The sequence below is a fragment of the Rhinatrema bivittatum genome, chromosome 4 (genome assembly GCF_901001135.1).
Source record: "Rhinatrema bivittatum chromosome 4, aRhiBiv1.1, whole genome shotgun sequence".
In the NCBI taxonomy this organism is placed as follows: Eukaryota; Metazoa; Chordata; class Amphibia; order Gymnophiona; family Rhinatrematidae; genus Rhinatrema; species Rhinatrema bivittatum.
This window is the reverse complement of record NC_042618.1, coordinates 161333636-161350469: the sequence shown is the minus strand read 5'-3', so window position 1 is coordinate 161350469 and position 16834 is coordinate 161333636. Positions and strand designations below refer to the sequence as shown.

At 44.6% G+C, this 16834-nt stretch overlaps 1 protein-coding gene across 1 annotated transcript in view; it reads left to right on the top strand.

Moving 5' to 3' along the window:
• LOC115090216 (coiled-coil domain-containing protein 57-like) overlaps positions 1-16834 on the top strand; it is a 179176-nt gene that overhangs the window by 73556 nt on the left and 88786 nt on the right. The window contains exons 5-6 of the mRNA XM_029599028.1: positions 8241-8398; positions 8818-8892. Of these exons, the coding sequence (XP_029454888.1) occupies positions 8241-8398; positions 8818-8892 (233 nt within the window). The remainder of the gene's footprint in view (positions 1-8240; positions 8399-8817; positions 8893-16834) is intronic.

Here is a 16834-nt window from a genome sequence, read left to right as displayed (position 1 = left end):
TGTGGATGACATCCCATGTCAGTGGATGACGGAGGAGGATGCCAGGCGCAAGATGCTGGAGATTCTCCAGTTTATGGAGGCTCTTAAAGAGATTGCAGCAGTCCCGGTGTACGAGATCTTTTAAGGAGTTGCTGTTGAGGATTTGGGAGCACCCCCTCATGGTTCCTTCTGTGAACAGGAAGGCGGATGGGGTTTACCTCATCCAACAGACTACCAGAGTAGACAAACTTCAGCTGGCACACCAATCGGTAGTGGTCGAATCCGCTCTCAAGAAAGCCAAATGCTGTTGGACCCATGCCTCGGGGCTCCCGGGGAGAGAGCACAGAGTGTTGGATGCCTTTGGGAGGAAAAGTTTTTCAGGGAGCTATGCTCATTGCCTGCATTGCCTCCTACCAGCTCTACATGAGCCAATACTCTCGCAGTCTCTGGAAGCAAAGGCAGGAGGCAGTCGAGTGGCTGTCTCAATGGCAGCAAGGCACCTTTCTGTCACTAGTGCATCAGGGCCTGGAGTGTGGAAAACACGAGGTGTGGTCCACTTACGATATTTTTGAAATGGTAGGGAGAGTCTCTGCAGCAGTAATCAGCGCCCGCAGAATAGCATAGCTGTGGGCCTCTGATCTCCGACCGGAGGTACTGGAAAGACTGGCTCACCTACCGTGCACTGGAGAGAACCTCTTCGAGGATAAGGTGAGGAACACGATAGCCCAGCTGCGGGATCACCATGAGACCCTCTAGCAACTCTCTGCCAGCACTTTAGCCCCGTGCTCCTCAGCCAGGAAGTCGGCGAGGCACGGGCAGAGGAAATCTTTCTATCACCAGAGGATGTACTATCCTCTGGCCCCTTGCTCTCGTTCCCAAAGGGTGAGCTCTTGCGGCTGTCCCAGAGAGCAGTGAGCTCCCAAGCCCCAACTGGTGCCCCAGCCAAATCCCGGGACGGGGTTTTGACTGGATCGCACAGTGCATCAGCCAATCACCCATACCTGAGATACCCGAGATGCTGGACACCCCCCCTCCCCTGAGGTTATACTGTGAATCGGTGACCCAGTATAACCTCAGAACAATGGGTTCTGTCCATCGTCCGCCAAGGGTACTGTTTGAACCTACTGGGTCTCCCGCCAAATTCTCTTCCGTGCCCATTTTGGGGGCTGCTAGTACATCAGGAACTGTTTCTATGGGAGCTCTCTGCCCTCTTAATGGCCAGAACAGTTGAGCCTGTCCCACCGCGGCAAACAGGGCAGGGAATCTACTCCCAGTATTTCCTGATTCCAAAGAGAACAGGGGATCTCCGCCTCATCCTAGACCTGAGGGTCTTGAACACATTTCTAAAAAAAAAGAAAAGCTCAAGGTGGTTTCCCTGGGCACCCTGATTCCCCTCCTGCAAAAAGAAGACTGGCTATGTTCCCTCAATTTAAAGGATGCATACACTTATCTTTCCAGATCACAGGAAGTATCTCAGATTTGTGGTGGGAAAACAGCACTTCCAGTACAGAGAGCTGCCGTTCGGGCTGGTGTCAGCCCCACGTGTCTTTACGAAGTGGCTGGCCATGGTGAGGGTGCACCTCCACAGGCTGGGAGTACATGTTTTCCCTTATCTTTACGATTGGTTGGTTAAGAGCACCTCTTGGGCAGGCCAGATCGCTCCTTGCACTTGACCATCTGGGTGCTGGAGTGACTAGGATGTATCATCAATTACCCGAAGTCTCAACGCAGCTCGTCACCTCAATTGGATTTCATAGGAGCCCTGCTAGACACGGCTCAAGTAAAGGCCTTCCTGCTGCTCTCTAGGGCGGTGACCTTGGTGTCCATAGCAGAGGCGATTCAACAGGTGTCAGTTCAGCACATATATATTTTTTTCTAATTCATATTTTATTAATTTTCATAAAGTAATCATATATCTTACTTCATCAGAAAAGAAAAGATATGTGAATTATCTAGTTTCACATTAAACATACCCAATAAGAAATTACCAATTACAACACTTTTCAGTGAGGTATAAATCTTTTCAAGTTAAGAAACAAAGGAACCAGGCCCTGATAATTAAAGGGAGTATATAAAAGAAAAACCAATGAAGAACAAGAAAAACTGGTTTGATGTTTAATTTCCTGGCATTTAAGAAGGATTTCAGCTGTTCTGACATAGTGAAAACAAAACATTCATCTTTTCCTCGAATTATACACCTGCAAGGGTATTTTAATACAAACGCATAGCCTAAGGTTAATACTTGTGATCTCATATTAAGAAACTTGACCAAAGAAAGTAAAAGTTATATTTTGGAAATATTTTCTCATTACATCACTAATATCTCTGTCACAAAAGACACAAGTAACGTTCTAGAATCTCTACTGTTGACCTTTCCAAAAATTGCGTCAAATTGTCAAGAGCTTCCATCTGGTTATCTCCGGTATTTCTTCTGGCTTTTGATATAAAATATGCCTTGTTTACCAAAGGAAGTTTAGACTCTTCAAATTTTAAATTCTCTATGAAAAGCTTTTTTAACATGCTATGGGTATCCTCTTCCAAAGCATGAGGAAAATTTAAGAATCTTAAATTGAGGTGTCTAACATGATTTACCAGGAACTCCAGTCTTTTGGTCTGGATTCCATAATCTTTTATTAATTTAAAGTTCATAGACTGGACTTGCGATGTATTTTGACCACCACTTCGACTCTGTTACTAACATCCTTAATCTGGCCTCCCAAGTTAAGGCTAAGAGACTGTATCTCTGATATCACCTTTACATAATTTGTTTTCACAATCCTTCACTAGCCCTCCGAGGCTAGCAACAAGATCCCATAAAGTGTCCAGGGTCACTAAGGCCAGTTTCGGGGGCAATTGAAAAGACTCATCCCCTTTGCGGGCATTCAGCTCACCTGGAAAGTCAATGCTTGCGCCGCTGAAATCCTCCTTTCTTCCTCCACAGGGTCAACTGGGGACAAAGATGATTCAAACTCCCCTGGGACCCTTATCAATACTGTTTCCAGCATACTGGAGGAGAACCGAGGCTGCAGCTCCGTTCCTCTGCCTTGGCTTCCCCCCTGCTTGGGGGGGTGATGTCATCCTTCTGTTCTGCGTCTTGCAAATTCACCCGCGACGCTGGAGGCAGTGGAGGTTGATAATCCAGGGGACTAAGAGTGATTTCCCCATACAACGACGGAGCTTCCTCTCCAGATACTGAAGCGGGGTTAATTTCACCCATTCTTTCCACTGACGTGGTCGCGAAGGAATTTATCAACTTCTGCCCATCAGGTAGAGCGGGTTCTGGGGGAAAAACCCAAACTTTACCTTTCCCTTTTGGAGGCATTTTCAATCAGGTAATATGTAACCGCAGAGCGACTTCTCTTGCGACCTCTATAAGGTCCAGTTCAGTACATATTGAAGCTGCTGGGCCACATGGCTGCAACTGCCTCGAATGCCTTTGCTCCCCACTGGGGCAAGGGTCTTCTGTATGCATACCCTTTGCTTCCTCTAGTAACAAAGACTCTCCTGAAGCTCTGGGAGGACTGAGGGTCTATGATCCTCATAGCCCCTCATAGGCTGAGACAGGTCTGGTTTCCACTCCTTTGGGAGTTGTCCTTCCAGAAACCGATCAGTCTGGGGACTTCCCCAGATCTCATCACACAGAATCAGGGCAGGCTGTGGCATCCCAACATCCAGGGCCTGTCACTCACAGCCTGAATGTTGAGAGGCTGATTCTGCAGCCACTGGATCTTTCTCTGAAGATGTGTCTCTGGTCCTGGTAGCTTCTAGAAAGCCTTCCACTAGACAGTCCTACGGACTGGAGGAGGTTTTCCGTGTGGTATGAGCAAAAGGCCCTAGATCCTTTCTCCTGCCCCACACAAAAACTGCTTGACTATCTTCTGCACTTGTCTGAGGCTGGACTAAAAACCAAATCTGTTAGCATTCATCTGAGTGCAATTAGAACATACCACCAAGGTGTAGATGGTATGCCCATCTGTTACAGCCTATAGTTGTTTGGTTCATGTGGAGCCTGCTTCAGTTGAAGCCTCCCCTAAACGCCTCCTGTTGTGTTTTGGGACTTTAACATGGTGCTAGCTCAGCTGATGAAAGCTCCTTTGAGCCACTGTGTACTGTAACCTGAAGTACCAAATGACCTGGAAGGTCATATTTTTGGTGGCAGTCACTTCAGTGCACAGGGTCAGCGAGCTCCAGGCTTTAGTGACTTATCTACCTTATACCAAGTTTTATCATGACAGGGTAATCTTGTGCACGCACCCTAAGTTCTTGCCTAAGGTGGTGATGGACTTCCATCTTAACCAATCAGTCTTCCTGCCAACATTCTTTCCCAGGCCCCATTTGTACCAAGGTGAAGGCGTTTCCTTTTCATAAGACAGTGAAGAAGCTGATAGTTCGGGAGTGGGGTACTCCAGAATCTGGGCTAAGAGTTGGCAGAGCTATGGCTAAACTCTATCTGTTGCCGGAAGAGATCTTAGAGTTGTTGGCTCTTCCCAAGGTGGATGCTTTTGTGTCTGTGGTTACCAAGAAGACAACTATTCCAGTGGCATGTTCTGCCACTTTACGTGTTGTACAGGATCGTAAGTTGGAGCTTTATCTCGAGAGGATCTTCGAAGTTTTGGTTCTAGCCATACGAGGGGCAGTATGCAGTAGTCTGGTGCAGCGAGCGTGTCTGCGTTGAGTCCAGCAGTTACAGGATTCGCAAGCTTCGGGGGGAGAAACTGCGGCAGAGCAGGCTAACCATCTGGAGGTAGCGGTGGCTTATGGTGTTTGTCTTCTATGAGTTTGTGAGGTCCTCTTCCCGAATTATGATGTCAGTGGTGTCTGCTAGATGTTTGTTGTGGTTACAAAACTGGTTGTCAGATGTGTTGTGACTTGGACAAGTTACTGGAGGACAAGCCTAAGGGCAGGAAGTTTGTGCCTGCACGGGCTAGGTTTCGGTACAATCGGAGGTTTTGCCAGTCAAAGTTTGGGTGGTCCGCAGGGACAAGCCCTTGCCAGGGCATCGTCCTGGAATCACAGCTTTCATGGGGCCAGGAGGCCTTCCCAGGACAACTCAGGAGCTAGTGCAGATGGTGTTAAGTCCTCGCAATTGTTACGCCTTTCAGTCACAGACAGCTGCGACCTCTCATGCTCACCTCTTTTTTTTTTTCCCCGTTCCATCAAGTCTGGGAAGAATGGCAGTCTCTACCAGTCCACGCCAACCTCTCCGGCGTTCCCAGGTCAGCGTGGGCGCTGCCGACCACCATATCGGATCTGGAGTTACCTAGATGTGCATGCGGGCCTCATTTGAACATGTCATGGTGGGAACCTCGGGGGCGTCCCCACCCAATGATGTCAACCCGCCAGTGTATTTAATCGGATCTGCCCTTGCCTTCCTCGAGTTAGCAAGGAGATCCATCTTGCTGAATTCTCCACTTCAAGGACTTCCTGTTCCTGACTCAGTCTTGGCATACGGATTCTCTGAGTACCCGCTCCTCGAGGGCTCCCCTGCATTCCTGGCTATCCGCTCCTCAGAGGGCCTTCCTGCCTGACTGCTACTGAACCTGCTTCTCTGGTCTCTATCTCGCTCCAGGAACCTCCTACTGTGAGTACTTCTACTGACTTCTCCTATACAGACTGCAGTGAAGATGCCACGCAGCATACCCCGATCCTCGGGCCACTACCACCTTCCTGTTCTACAGAATACCTACATACCATCTACAGGAGCCACTTCCGGGTTCCGGCATTGCTACCAGTTCTTCACAACATCTAACCGTACAGACAATCTCGGCATACCCAGCTCTGTGGGCCACTACTGAATCTGTATTCCTGAAGCTGCCTACGCTCATCAGAGGGGATCCCCGGTGTACCCCGCTCCGTGGGCCACTACCGGATCTTCTCGGCTGTGTCTCACTCTGGGTAATTCCCATTGCCTAGGACTGTATGAACATTTCTATTTCTGTGGAGACTAATTCTTTCTTCCTATTTAATAAAGTGTTCATTCCTAGCTGTGTGCCACATCACTGAGACTGTGCCTGCTGACAGTGAGGCTCACAGGGCTCTTCCCTGTGGGCGGAGACATCACTCATCCCAGCCCAGGGGTTCACATTCTTCCTTAAACATAACAGCAATGTAGCGAGGCTGGCCCACTCTTCAGTTCCTACAGTCGTAGGGCAGTTGATGCTCTTTTTCAAGCTGTGGGTCAAGATTACCTCAGACCAGTGGTGATATAAGACTGCTACGATTTAGAATTTTCTCATACCATCAGAGATGCCTTTGTTGTGTCCCCTTGTGGTCCTCTCGCAAAGTAGGCAGCAGTTCAAGCAATAGTGGATCGCTTGAAGCAACTGGGAGCCATAGTACCAGTTCCGCTAGAAGAGCAGTGGCGGGGAAATATTCCTTCTATTTCATGGTGCCAAAGAAGAACGGATCTTTTCTCCCCATTCTGGATTTAAAGAGGGTGAATGCACCTCTCAAGAGTTCCCCTTTGTTGCATGGAGACCAAGGTCGGTCATTGTGGCAGTGCGCAAAAGGGAGTATTTAGTGTGTTTGGACCTGACAGAGACTTATTTCCATGTAGCCACCTGGCAAGAGCACCAGAGGTTCCTCCGCTTCATGGTTCTCAGGGAACATCTGCAGTTTCGAGCCCTTCCCTTCAGTCTGGCAACGGCACTGTGTACATTTATGAAGGCGATGGTGGTGATGATAGTGGCCTTAAGAAGAGAAGGAGTGCTGGTGCATCTGTACATGGACGATTGGCTCATATGGACGAAGTTGGAAGTTCTTTGTCAGCAGTTGGTGCAGAAGTTGCTGCAACACTTGCAGTTAGGCTGGCTGGTGAATGCCGCGAAGAGTAATCTCGTTCCCTCTCAGTCCCAGGTGTATCTGGGGGTGCAGTTTGACACAAGGAAGGGAAGAGTGTTCCTCATGGAGGAGAGGATTGTGAAGTTACAGGGTCAGTTTTCTTATCTGTTAGATCTCACAGTGCTCAGTGTGTGGGATTATTTGCAAGTCCTAGGTTCCATTGTCTTGACTCTGGAGTTAGTTCCTTGGGCATTCGTGCATATGAGCCCTCTTCAGAGGGCTCTCCTCTCCCATTGGAATCCTTTGTCGGGGAAATTGCAGCTCTTTTTGCCGCTCATGAGGGAAGGTAGGGACAGTCTTTCTTGGTGGCTGTTGTGGGCCAGTCTGGAGTGTGGTGTAGATTTGGAAGTTCCGGATTGGATGGTGGTCACTACCGATGCCAGTCTGTCAAGCTGGGGAGCAGGGTGCCAGAATCAGGCAGCACAGGGACAGTGGTTGAGGAAAGAAGCTTTCTGGTCTATCAATCTATTAGAGATGAGAGTGGGTGAGGTTCATGTTACTTGCCTTTCCTTTTTGTTCTCTGGAATGGCCTGAGGAAGGGGCATCAGGCTTCCAAAGCTACTGTTTGGAAGTCGTTGCACACTTTCACAGACATTTATCACTTGGATGTCAGGGCTCCGACTGCAGCGTGTTTTGGTGAGAGCATGCTGCGAGTGGGACTCTCCAGGTCCCATCTAGTTTAGTGGGCTTAGGTATATTCCAGGAGTCTGGTCTGATCTGGGTACGATCAGGGAAAGGAAAATTGGTTCTTACCTGCTACATTTTGTTCCTGTAGTACCACAGATCAGTGCACACACCTGCCCAGGTATGAGGGGTAAGTTTCCCACTTGTTCTGTTCTTGTTTGTAAGTAAAGCAGAGCTGTTATCAGTTCTCTACGCTGTTTTGCATGTAGCATCTGTACTAGGACAGAGTGTGTCTGGTGTGTTTCAGCGTCACCATCCTGTTTGTCAGGGTAGGGGTGGGCTGTCAAATTTTTTAGGTTTCGCATCTTGGCTTGGATACAGGTCAATACTGAGAGATTGCAGGTGGCACACTTAGTTATATAGCAGTTTCAATAAAACATTATCGGTCTCTATCTGCTGGCAGGAGTACAAAGCCCAGGAATCTGGACTGATCTGTTGGACTACAGGAACTAAAATTAGCAAGCAAAAGAAAATTTTCCTTTAAGGCAGGTTCTTATTGAGCCAGAAGCCCAAATGAGCAGGAGGAAGATGTGGAACAGTAAACAACAAAAAGAGCCGCTCAGTGAATTCTATAATAAATATTGCACTATGCAATCTTTAATGCAACTGCTTTCCTATAAATAACTAGAATTTTTAAGGAATAGTAAACCAACATTCATGTTACCAAATTTTCATTGCCAACACAAGTCTTCCAGCAGCATGCATTTCTTGTGCTTAACACTGTTATCTTTCAAAAGGTGAAAATACTAATGAAGGAATTGGAAGTTATGAAAGTAGCTGGAATGACAGCAACTGAATCACTGAGAACAGCAGAAACAAAAATTCTAGAGCTGGAAGAAAAAGTAAAGTGTCAAGATTGGGAACTTAAAGATCTCACCTTTCTGAAGGATGCTAGGTACCTAAAACCCCATTTTATTAAGCACTAACAGCAGACACAGTTTGGGATGAACTTGCTGTTTTCTAGCAGGAGGTACTAGTAAATACCTAAAAAAGTAGAACATGGTTGCTTGGTCTTAAATTCCTGGCTTTACAGCAGTGGACAGGTAAAAAGACTGGCCACAAGTTAGAACTTCTAGCCTTGCTAGTTTTATCATCCCAGTTTGCCTCTAATTTGAGGGTAACCTGCATGGAATGGCATTACAACTGTAAACACTTTGCTGGGCAGACTGGATGGGCTGTTTTGATTTGATCTGCCATCATTTACTATGTTACTATAACTTGATCCTTATTAATACCTTTATAAATCAATGCTTCTTTATGCAGATGGATTAAATATTTTTTTTTTATTTTCCTTCACTGTATTTTCTAATTTAGGGTAAAGGAACTAGAAGATAAAATCCATTTGATGAAGCTAAACTGTACAAAGGAAGAGGAAATATTTCAGAGGAAGTGAGTTTTTCTAATCTTTAGAATTTGATGCACAAGTTGTTAGATTCTTGTATAACTAACTTCTATTGTTGGGAATGGGTGTGACAGATAAGAGTGAGAGGTACATTTCTGTTTAGTACCAAAAATACTGGGGTTGGAGCTAGAAGATTATAATGTTGTAAGTTGTTGGAATGAAGAAAGACAAGAAGTCTACTGATTATATGATAACATTCTCTGGGGTAGATAAACTACCGTACTTGTGAGGTTTGCAGCAATAATCAAAAGTATTCAGTTAGTTTTGCTTTAATTATTGTTCCCCTCAAAAGTACCCACACAAATTTGTGCTTGCTTTCTGTATGGGTAGTAAAGACATAACAATGAGAGTAGTTTTGAATAACCAAAACTACAAGTATACTTGCCTCCCTTGACCTAACCCCGTGCTGGGAATGCCTAAAAAGATACTTGGGCAAAAATACACATGTTCACATATGTGCATACTTTTACTCACATGGAAGCTGGGCAGTAATCAGTCTATTTCAATATTGTCAATAATTTAGAGGAAGATGAAAAACTTCATTCTTTCTGTACACGATTAACTTTCATTGAGAATAAAATTGTGTGGTTTACTCGACAAAGGAAGAATAACTCTTAAATATCTAAGGGTCAATTTTCAAAAAACTGAACGAGACAAAGATAACCAGTTAATTTTAACTGGTTATCTTTAGGAAAATGTTCAGCAGAACATAACCAGCTAGGTTTTCAGCTGAAAATATGATTAAATCTAGCTAGTCAAAATGCCACTGTGTGTGTGTATGTGTGTGTGTGTATATATCTATATATATCTATATTAATAAAACAAAGTGGAATAATATTGAACACTTATGATATACCATAAAATATATTTGTATATACATTTATGAATTTTTATCAAAAAATGTTTCATTTTTATAAAAAAAAACTCATACGGTACATAAATATTATTATACACTTATACAAAAATAATTTGAATCCTTAACCAAAACTAATTGTGATTTATAAAGATATTATCCAATCTTTAAATTTCATAGAGCACATAGAGCAGTTTCTAAGAGCAGACAATGCTTTTCAAAAAATTAATCAATATGCACATATGCAATGTGGTTCAACCTGGTTTGCAATTGAAATTTGTTTTTTGAAAAAACTTGCTTTGTCATTTGATTCCTTAGGCAGGCTTGCCTTTTTACTTGCTTATTCCCTAAAGGACGTATTTTAAAAGCCCTACGCGTGTGGCAAATTTTCGAAGAGGCCCAGCCACGCGCGAAAACCCTGGTACATGCACAACTGCTGGGCCTCTTCGAAGGGGCAGGCCAGGGGGACGTGTTTTGGACGGGGGTGGGGGCGGGCTGAGACAGTGCTATTCATCGCTGAAGTAAGTTGTAAAACAAAGAAAAAACCCCCAAAAGGTAAGGTTTAGGGGGTAGGGAAGAAAGGAGAGGGGAAGAGGGAGGGAATTTAGGTTGGGGGGAGGGGGTAGGGAACTGGGGAAGGCCCAAATATGTCACCGTGCAGAAACTGCAAAAGTCTCCCCCAGTTAAAGAGTCCCTCAAGCTAGGGCGAGAGAATATTGTAGAATGTCATCTTTGTGAGACTTTCCTCACTTGAAATCATGTCAAATCTTCACCTTGGTGAACTATGCTGTTCGTACGTCTCCGCATCTAAAACTGACCTCTAAACCACCACCAACACCTCATCTCGAGCTATTAGCTGGCCCTCCTATCGAGATATAAATAGATGACTACTATAAAGGCTTTATAAATAGTATCTCTCTCTCTCTCTTCTCTCTTTCTCTCTCCCAATAGAAGTAATATGGGGTGCGAAAACTTTACTGCACCCCGCGATACTACCTATGCAAAGTGGTATGATAGCATGCGGTAATTCTAAAATTACCATAAACATTCCTCTTTTTCTTACCATGGGCGTTATCCATACGTTATTATAACATTTTCATGAATCTAGGGGTTAATTTGGTATTTTGCTGCACCTCAACTTTGGGCGCCTCTTGGTTTTCATAGAGTGTCTGAGGTAAAACAATGGACCTTATTAGAACAAAAATTGATTGGTATAATGCCGCTTTCAGTGATTCCTTGGCAGACTTGATACACTTGGCGAGCTCTGTGTTGTTATCAGCTTGCCTTCCAAAAGACCCTTCGAGTTTAGTCCAAATGGAGAATTAAATTGGTAGGCAAAGCCTCATACTTTTATCTTTCACATCTTTTCCACAATGTGATCTTCCCCACGTGCTTGCCTTCCACAGCATACGAGGAAAGGAAAGCACATGGAATAACGCATGTGGAGCACTTATTTCATTGCAGTGGTCTTATATCTCCTGGAGACATTATTGCCATATACCACTGGATGAACCTAAATTTTTTTAAAGTATGCTCAGATTAGGCATTTTCTATTAACACAACACAGAGCCTTGGGCTGTCGACAGGGGAAGTCGTTATTTGAAACCTTCTGTGGGCAGGTGCACATGATAAAAGGTCTGGTCTCTAAAGTATACACTCTTCTCAATGGGCAAGCAGATGTGAAATTCCCTCTTATATGTGCCTGGGAGACAGATCTGGGGGATAACTTGAATGTGGAAAACTGGGACTATATGTTTACTTGTGCTACTAAATGTTCTATTTCAGCCTGCCTACAGGAGAAATGTTATAAAATGTTGTTTCAATGGTACCTGACTCCTGTCAAGCTCCATCCTATTTACCCTTCTGTGAATAACTTATGTTGGCGAAACTGTGGAGAGTTGGGCACCTTTATCCATGTTTGGTGGCAGTGTCCGAGGATATCTTCCTGTTGGCGTCAAGTTGCTAACTGGAAGTCCACTATCATGGGTATAGGGGACTTATAAGATGCTCATTTTATGTTATTAGGGCTACTGATTATAGATCTCACTAAATCACAGTAACATCTCTGCCAACAAATTTTTATAGCAACCAGATGTGTGATTGCCTTATTGTGGAAAAACGCAGAAGCACCAACTCTCCAGCACGTTATATGACATTTATGCACTCATTATAGGTTAGCATATTTAATTGCAAGAATCCGTAATCGTTTATCATCTTTTCATAACATTTGTGATCCCTTTGTTCAGTGGAGACTCTCACAAGGATTGAATATCTCTTAAGCCTAGGTCTCCTGCTATTCCTAATAATGGGCCTTAATGCTAATTTTTCTATCTTAGGATTTGAAAAGGATGCATTAATATGGTGACTGTGGGCACCGTATTTTACTTATGCCTTGTACAAGTTATACCTTAATGCATTGAATACTTGCTGTCTTTATAATTGTGTGCAGTATTGTTTGGGGGGGGGGGGGGGGGAATTGCTGGGAACCTTATTAGAAAAGTTTGGATGTATGTTTGTGTTATTTGTTACTATTTTGTCAATATGATAAGAACATGACATTGTTGCGTTCGTGCCTATTCTCACTGTCACTCCACCCTCTCTACCTTGTGGCGACTCCCTTCGGCTCTGACGGACAGATGTGGCCGCAGCTTCTCGTCGCCATTTTCTTCCTGGAATCCCTGGGCTGGCTCGACGCTATGGATCCGCCATGTTCCAGATGACGTAAGGGCACGCGCACTCCAGACTTTGTACCAGCAAGGGCGCGAACCTTGGGGGCGTCCCCCTGTAGTGACGTCATCTGCTTCCAACATAAAAGGCCTTTGATTGCTAATTCAAATCAAGTTAGCAAGGACAAGGGTAGGAACCCCTTCCTCGCAACTCTCGGGGAATCCTTTCTCTGCTGCTCTGCCTCTACAGACTCACCTAGGGGTACCCGCTCCTCGGGGGTCCCGCTCTCTCTCGTCTTGATTTCAGATTGTAGAACGGGATCCGGTACTCGCCCCTCGAGGGCCTACGTTCCTGAATACTCAGAAGACTCCTATTGCCTTGAGGCGATCACAGACGTGAACACAGTGAGTCCTATTATAGACAGGAACCGGTACTCGCTCCACGAGGGCCTATATTCCTAATACCTTTCTCAGACTCTCTTCTTCCTCAGAAGATATCACATACCTATATCTTATGGATTACTATTACAGATTTACAGATTGGAACCGGCACTTGCTCCACGAGGGCCTAAGTTCCTAAATCTCTCCTAGCCTCTCTTCTATTCCAGAAGCCATCCCATACACAGTTACTGTGAGTTCTATTTCAGACTGCCTATAGGAACCAGTATTCGCCTGCGGCTCCTGTTCCTGAATACTGAAGACTCTCTGTTGCTTAAGAAGACATTACAGATATCTACAAGTGTGAGTGTATCATCTACCACTGGTTATATGTCCAGCATACCCTGTCTACTCACTACCTATAGTCTCTCCTTACAGCTCAGCAACTCAGAGATTGTAATTCCAGTATCTGAAGGACTTCAGCCCTGCCGGGCACATCAGCTCACTACTATCACCTCTGGTGGTTCTACTTCCAGTCTAATAAAGAACTATCTGTGTTTGTCTCAATACTCCAGCCTAGCCGGTGGTCTCTCTCAGGATCTCCACTTGAGGGTGCTGTCATCTGCCATTGGCCCAGGGATTCACTATTTCTACTAAGTGTTACTCCTTACACTAATAGAGTGGTATCATCTTCTGCCTTTCTGTGGGAGCCAACCCACATCAGACCATATCAGATAGCCTACTCCCCGTGAGGATCATACAGGTTGCTGGCTCCTCTTTCTACAGGAACAAAGCATAACACTTTGCCAACTCCTCCCTTCTGGGGGAGCAGAGTACTAACAGATTGCTAACCTCTCCTCCAACAGGAGCCCAGCCTATCAGATTGCCAACTCCTCCCTTTGGGAGGAGCTGATCGATATCAGATCGCTCACTCCGCCCTCCTGGCGGGGTGAGCGCTAACAGATTGCTAACTCCATGAATCCAGCTAAATAGTATTGAGAAGATTTGGAGAATTCAACTTCAGTATTTCTGGCTAAAAAGGATTGGAGAAGATTTGGAGAGAAAAGAAAAGAATTTGGAGAATCCTAAATTTCAGTGACTTCAGCGTTCAAGTGAAGCATCTAGAGAAGCAGTACTCCTGGGGACTCAGCTAAAGGTATTTGATGTTTGTGGCCCATGAAACCGGCTCATCTTTCTGCCTTGCAGGCTATTCCAGGCTCAGCTCAACACCTTTTCGAACAGCAAGAAATCCTGGAGAAACTTACTGCAGCTTTTCACCAGCTTCATACGCAGAAAACTCAAAGCACAGCTTCTATACAAGAAGTACAGTTACCAGAGGTAACATTAAAGTCAGCTGTTCCACTGGCGGTGCCTGTTCGATTGCTAACCTCTCCTCCTACAGGAGCCCAGCCTATCAGATTGACAACTCCTTCCCTTAGGAGGAGCTGATCGATATCAGATTGCTAACTCCGCCCTCCTGGCGGGGTGAGTGCTAAGAGCCATACTGGTCAGACCAAGAGTCCATCAAGCCCAGCATCCTGTTTCTAACCTTAGCCTATCCAGGCCATAAGAACCTGGCAAGTACCCAAAAACTAAGTCTATCCCATGCTACTGTTGCTAGTAATAGCAGTGGCTATTTTCTAAGTCAACTTAATTAATAGCAGGTAATGGACTTCTCCTCCAAGAACTTATCCAATCCTTTTTTAAACCCAGCTACACTAACTGCACTAACCACATCTCCTGGCAACAAGAGTTTAATTGTGCGTTGAGTTAAAAAGAACTTTCTCCGTTTAGTTTTAAATGTGCCAATCGCTAACTTCATGGAGTGCCCCCCTAGTCTTTCTATTATCCGAAAGAGTAAATAACCGATTCACATTTACCCATTCTAGACCTCTCATGATTTTAAACACCTCTATCATATCCCTCCTCAGCCATCTCTTCTCCAAGCTGAACAGTCCTAACCTCTTTAGTCTTTCCTCATAGGGTATCTGTTCCATCCCCTTTATCATTTTGGTCGCCCTTCTCTGTACCTTCTTCATCGCAACTATATCTTTTTTGAGATGCTGCAACCAGAATTGTATACAGTATTCAAGGGGCAGTCTTACCATGGAGCGATACAGAGGCATTATGACATTTTCCATTTTATTCACCATTCCCATTCTCTTTGCATTTTTGACTGCCGCAGCACATTGAACCGACAATTTCAATGTGTTATCCACTATGACGCCTTTCTTGGGTGGTAGCTCCTAATATGGAACCTAACATTGTGTAACTATAGCATGGGTTATTTTTCCCTGTATGCATCACCATGCACTTATCCACATTAAATTTCATCTGCCATTTGGATGCCCAATTTTCCAGCCTCACAAGGTCTTCCTGCAATTTATCACAATCCGCTTGTGATTTAACTACTCTGAATAATTTTGTATCATCTGCAAATTTGATTACTTCACTCGTCGTATTCCTTTCCAGATCATTTATAAATATATTGAAAAGTAAGGGTTCCCAGTACAGATCCCTGAGGCACTCCACTGTCCACTCCCCTCCACTGAGAAAATTGTCCATTTAATCCTACTCTCTATTTCCTGTCTTTTAGCCAGTTTGTAATCCACGAAAGGACATCGCCACCTATCCCATGACTTTTGACTTTTCCTAGAAGCCTCTCATGAGGAACTTTGTCAAACACCTTCTGAAAATCCAAATACACTACATCTACCGGTTCACCTTTATCTACATGTTTATTAACTCTTTCAAAAAAGTGAAACAGATTTGTGAGGCAAGACCTGCCTTGGGTAAAGCCATGCTGACTTTGTTCCATTAAACCATGTCTTTCTATATATTCTGTGATTTTGATATTTAGAACATTTTCCACTATTTTTCCTGGCACTGAAGTCAGGCTAACTGGTCTGTAGTTTCCCTGATCACTCCTGGAGCCCTTTTTAAATATTGGGGTTACATTAGCCACCCTCCAGTCTTCAGTTACAATGAATGATTTTAATGATAGGTTACAAATTTTTACTAATAGATCTGAAATTTCATTTTTTAGTTCCTTCAGAACCCTGGGGTGTATACCATCCGCTCCAGTTGATTTACTACTCTTCAATTTGTCAATCAGGCTTACCACATCTTCTAGGTTCACTGTTTGGTTCAGTCCATCTGAATCATTACCCATGAAAACCTTCTCTGGATCGGGTATCTTTGCAACATCCTCTTCAGTAAACACCGAAGCAAAGAAATCGTTTAATCTTTCCGCGATGGCCTTATTTCCTCTAAGTGCCCCTTTAACCCCTCAATCATCTAATGGTCCAATTGACTCCCTCACAGGCTTTCTGCTTCAGATATATTTTAAAACATTTTTACATTCTCTCTTAGCCTGTTTTATCAATGTCTTACATTTAACTTGCCAATGCTTATGCTTTATTCTATTTTCTTCTGTTGGATCCTTCTTCCAATTTTTGAATGAAGATCTTTTGGCTAAAATAGCCTCTTTTACCTCATCTTTTAACCATGCCGGTAATCGTTTTGCCTTCCTTCCACCTTTCTTAATGTATGGAATACATCTGGACTGTGCTTCTAGGATGGTATTTTTTAACAATGTCCGCGCCTCTTGCACACTTTTTACCTTTTGTAGCTGCTCCTTTCAGTTTTTTTCAAACTATTTTTCTCATTTTATCAAAGTTTCCCTTTCGAAAGTTTAGCACTAGAGTCGTGGATTTGCTTTCTGTCCCCCTTCCAGTCATTAATTCAAATTTGATCATATTATGTGTTATGCCGGAGGTGGACTCTTGGCCCAAGGAGGGGTAGATGCTACCCACAGGGCAAGCCCTATGGGTCCCCACTGTCGGTAGGCGGAGCTGGCTGAGTGACACAGCAGGTTGAGCCCTTGGGCCCTGAGACCAGCTGGTCTTAGGTGGGGCTCCATCCGAGGACTCCCAGGGTATGATGTCAAGATCAGCCAGAGGTCAGCAGTGGTAGCAAGGTAGCAGGACGAGTCCAGACAAGGCTGAGTTCCAGAGACCTGGATGCCAAAGG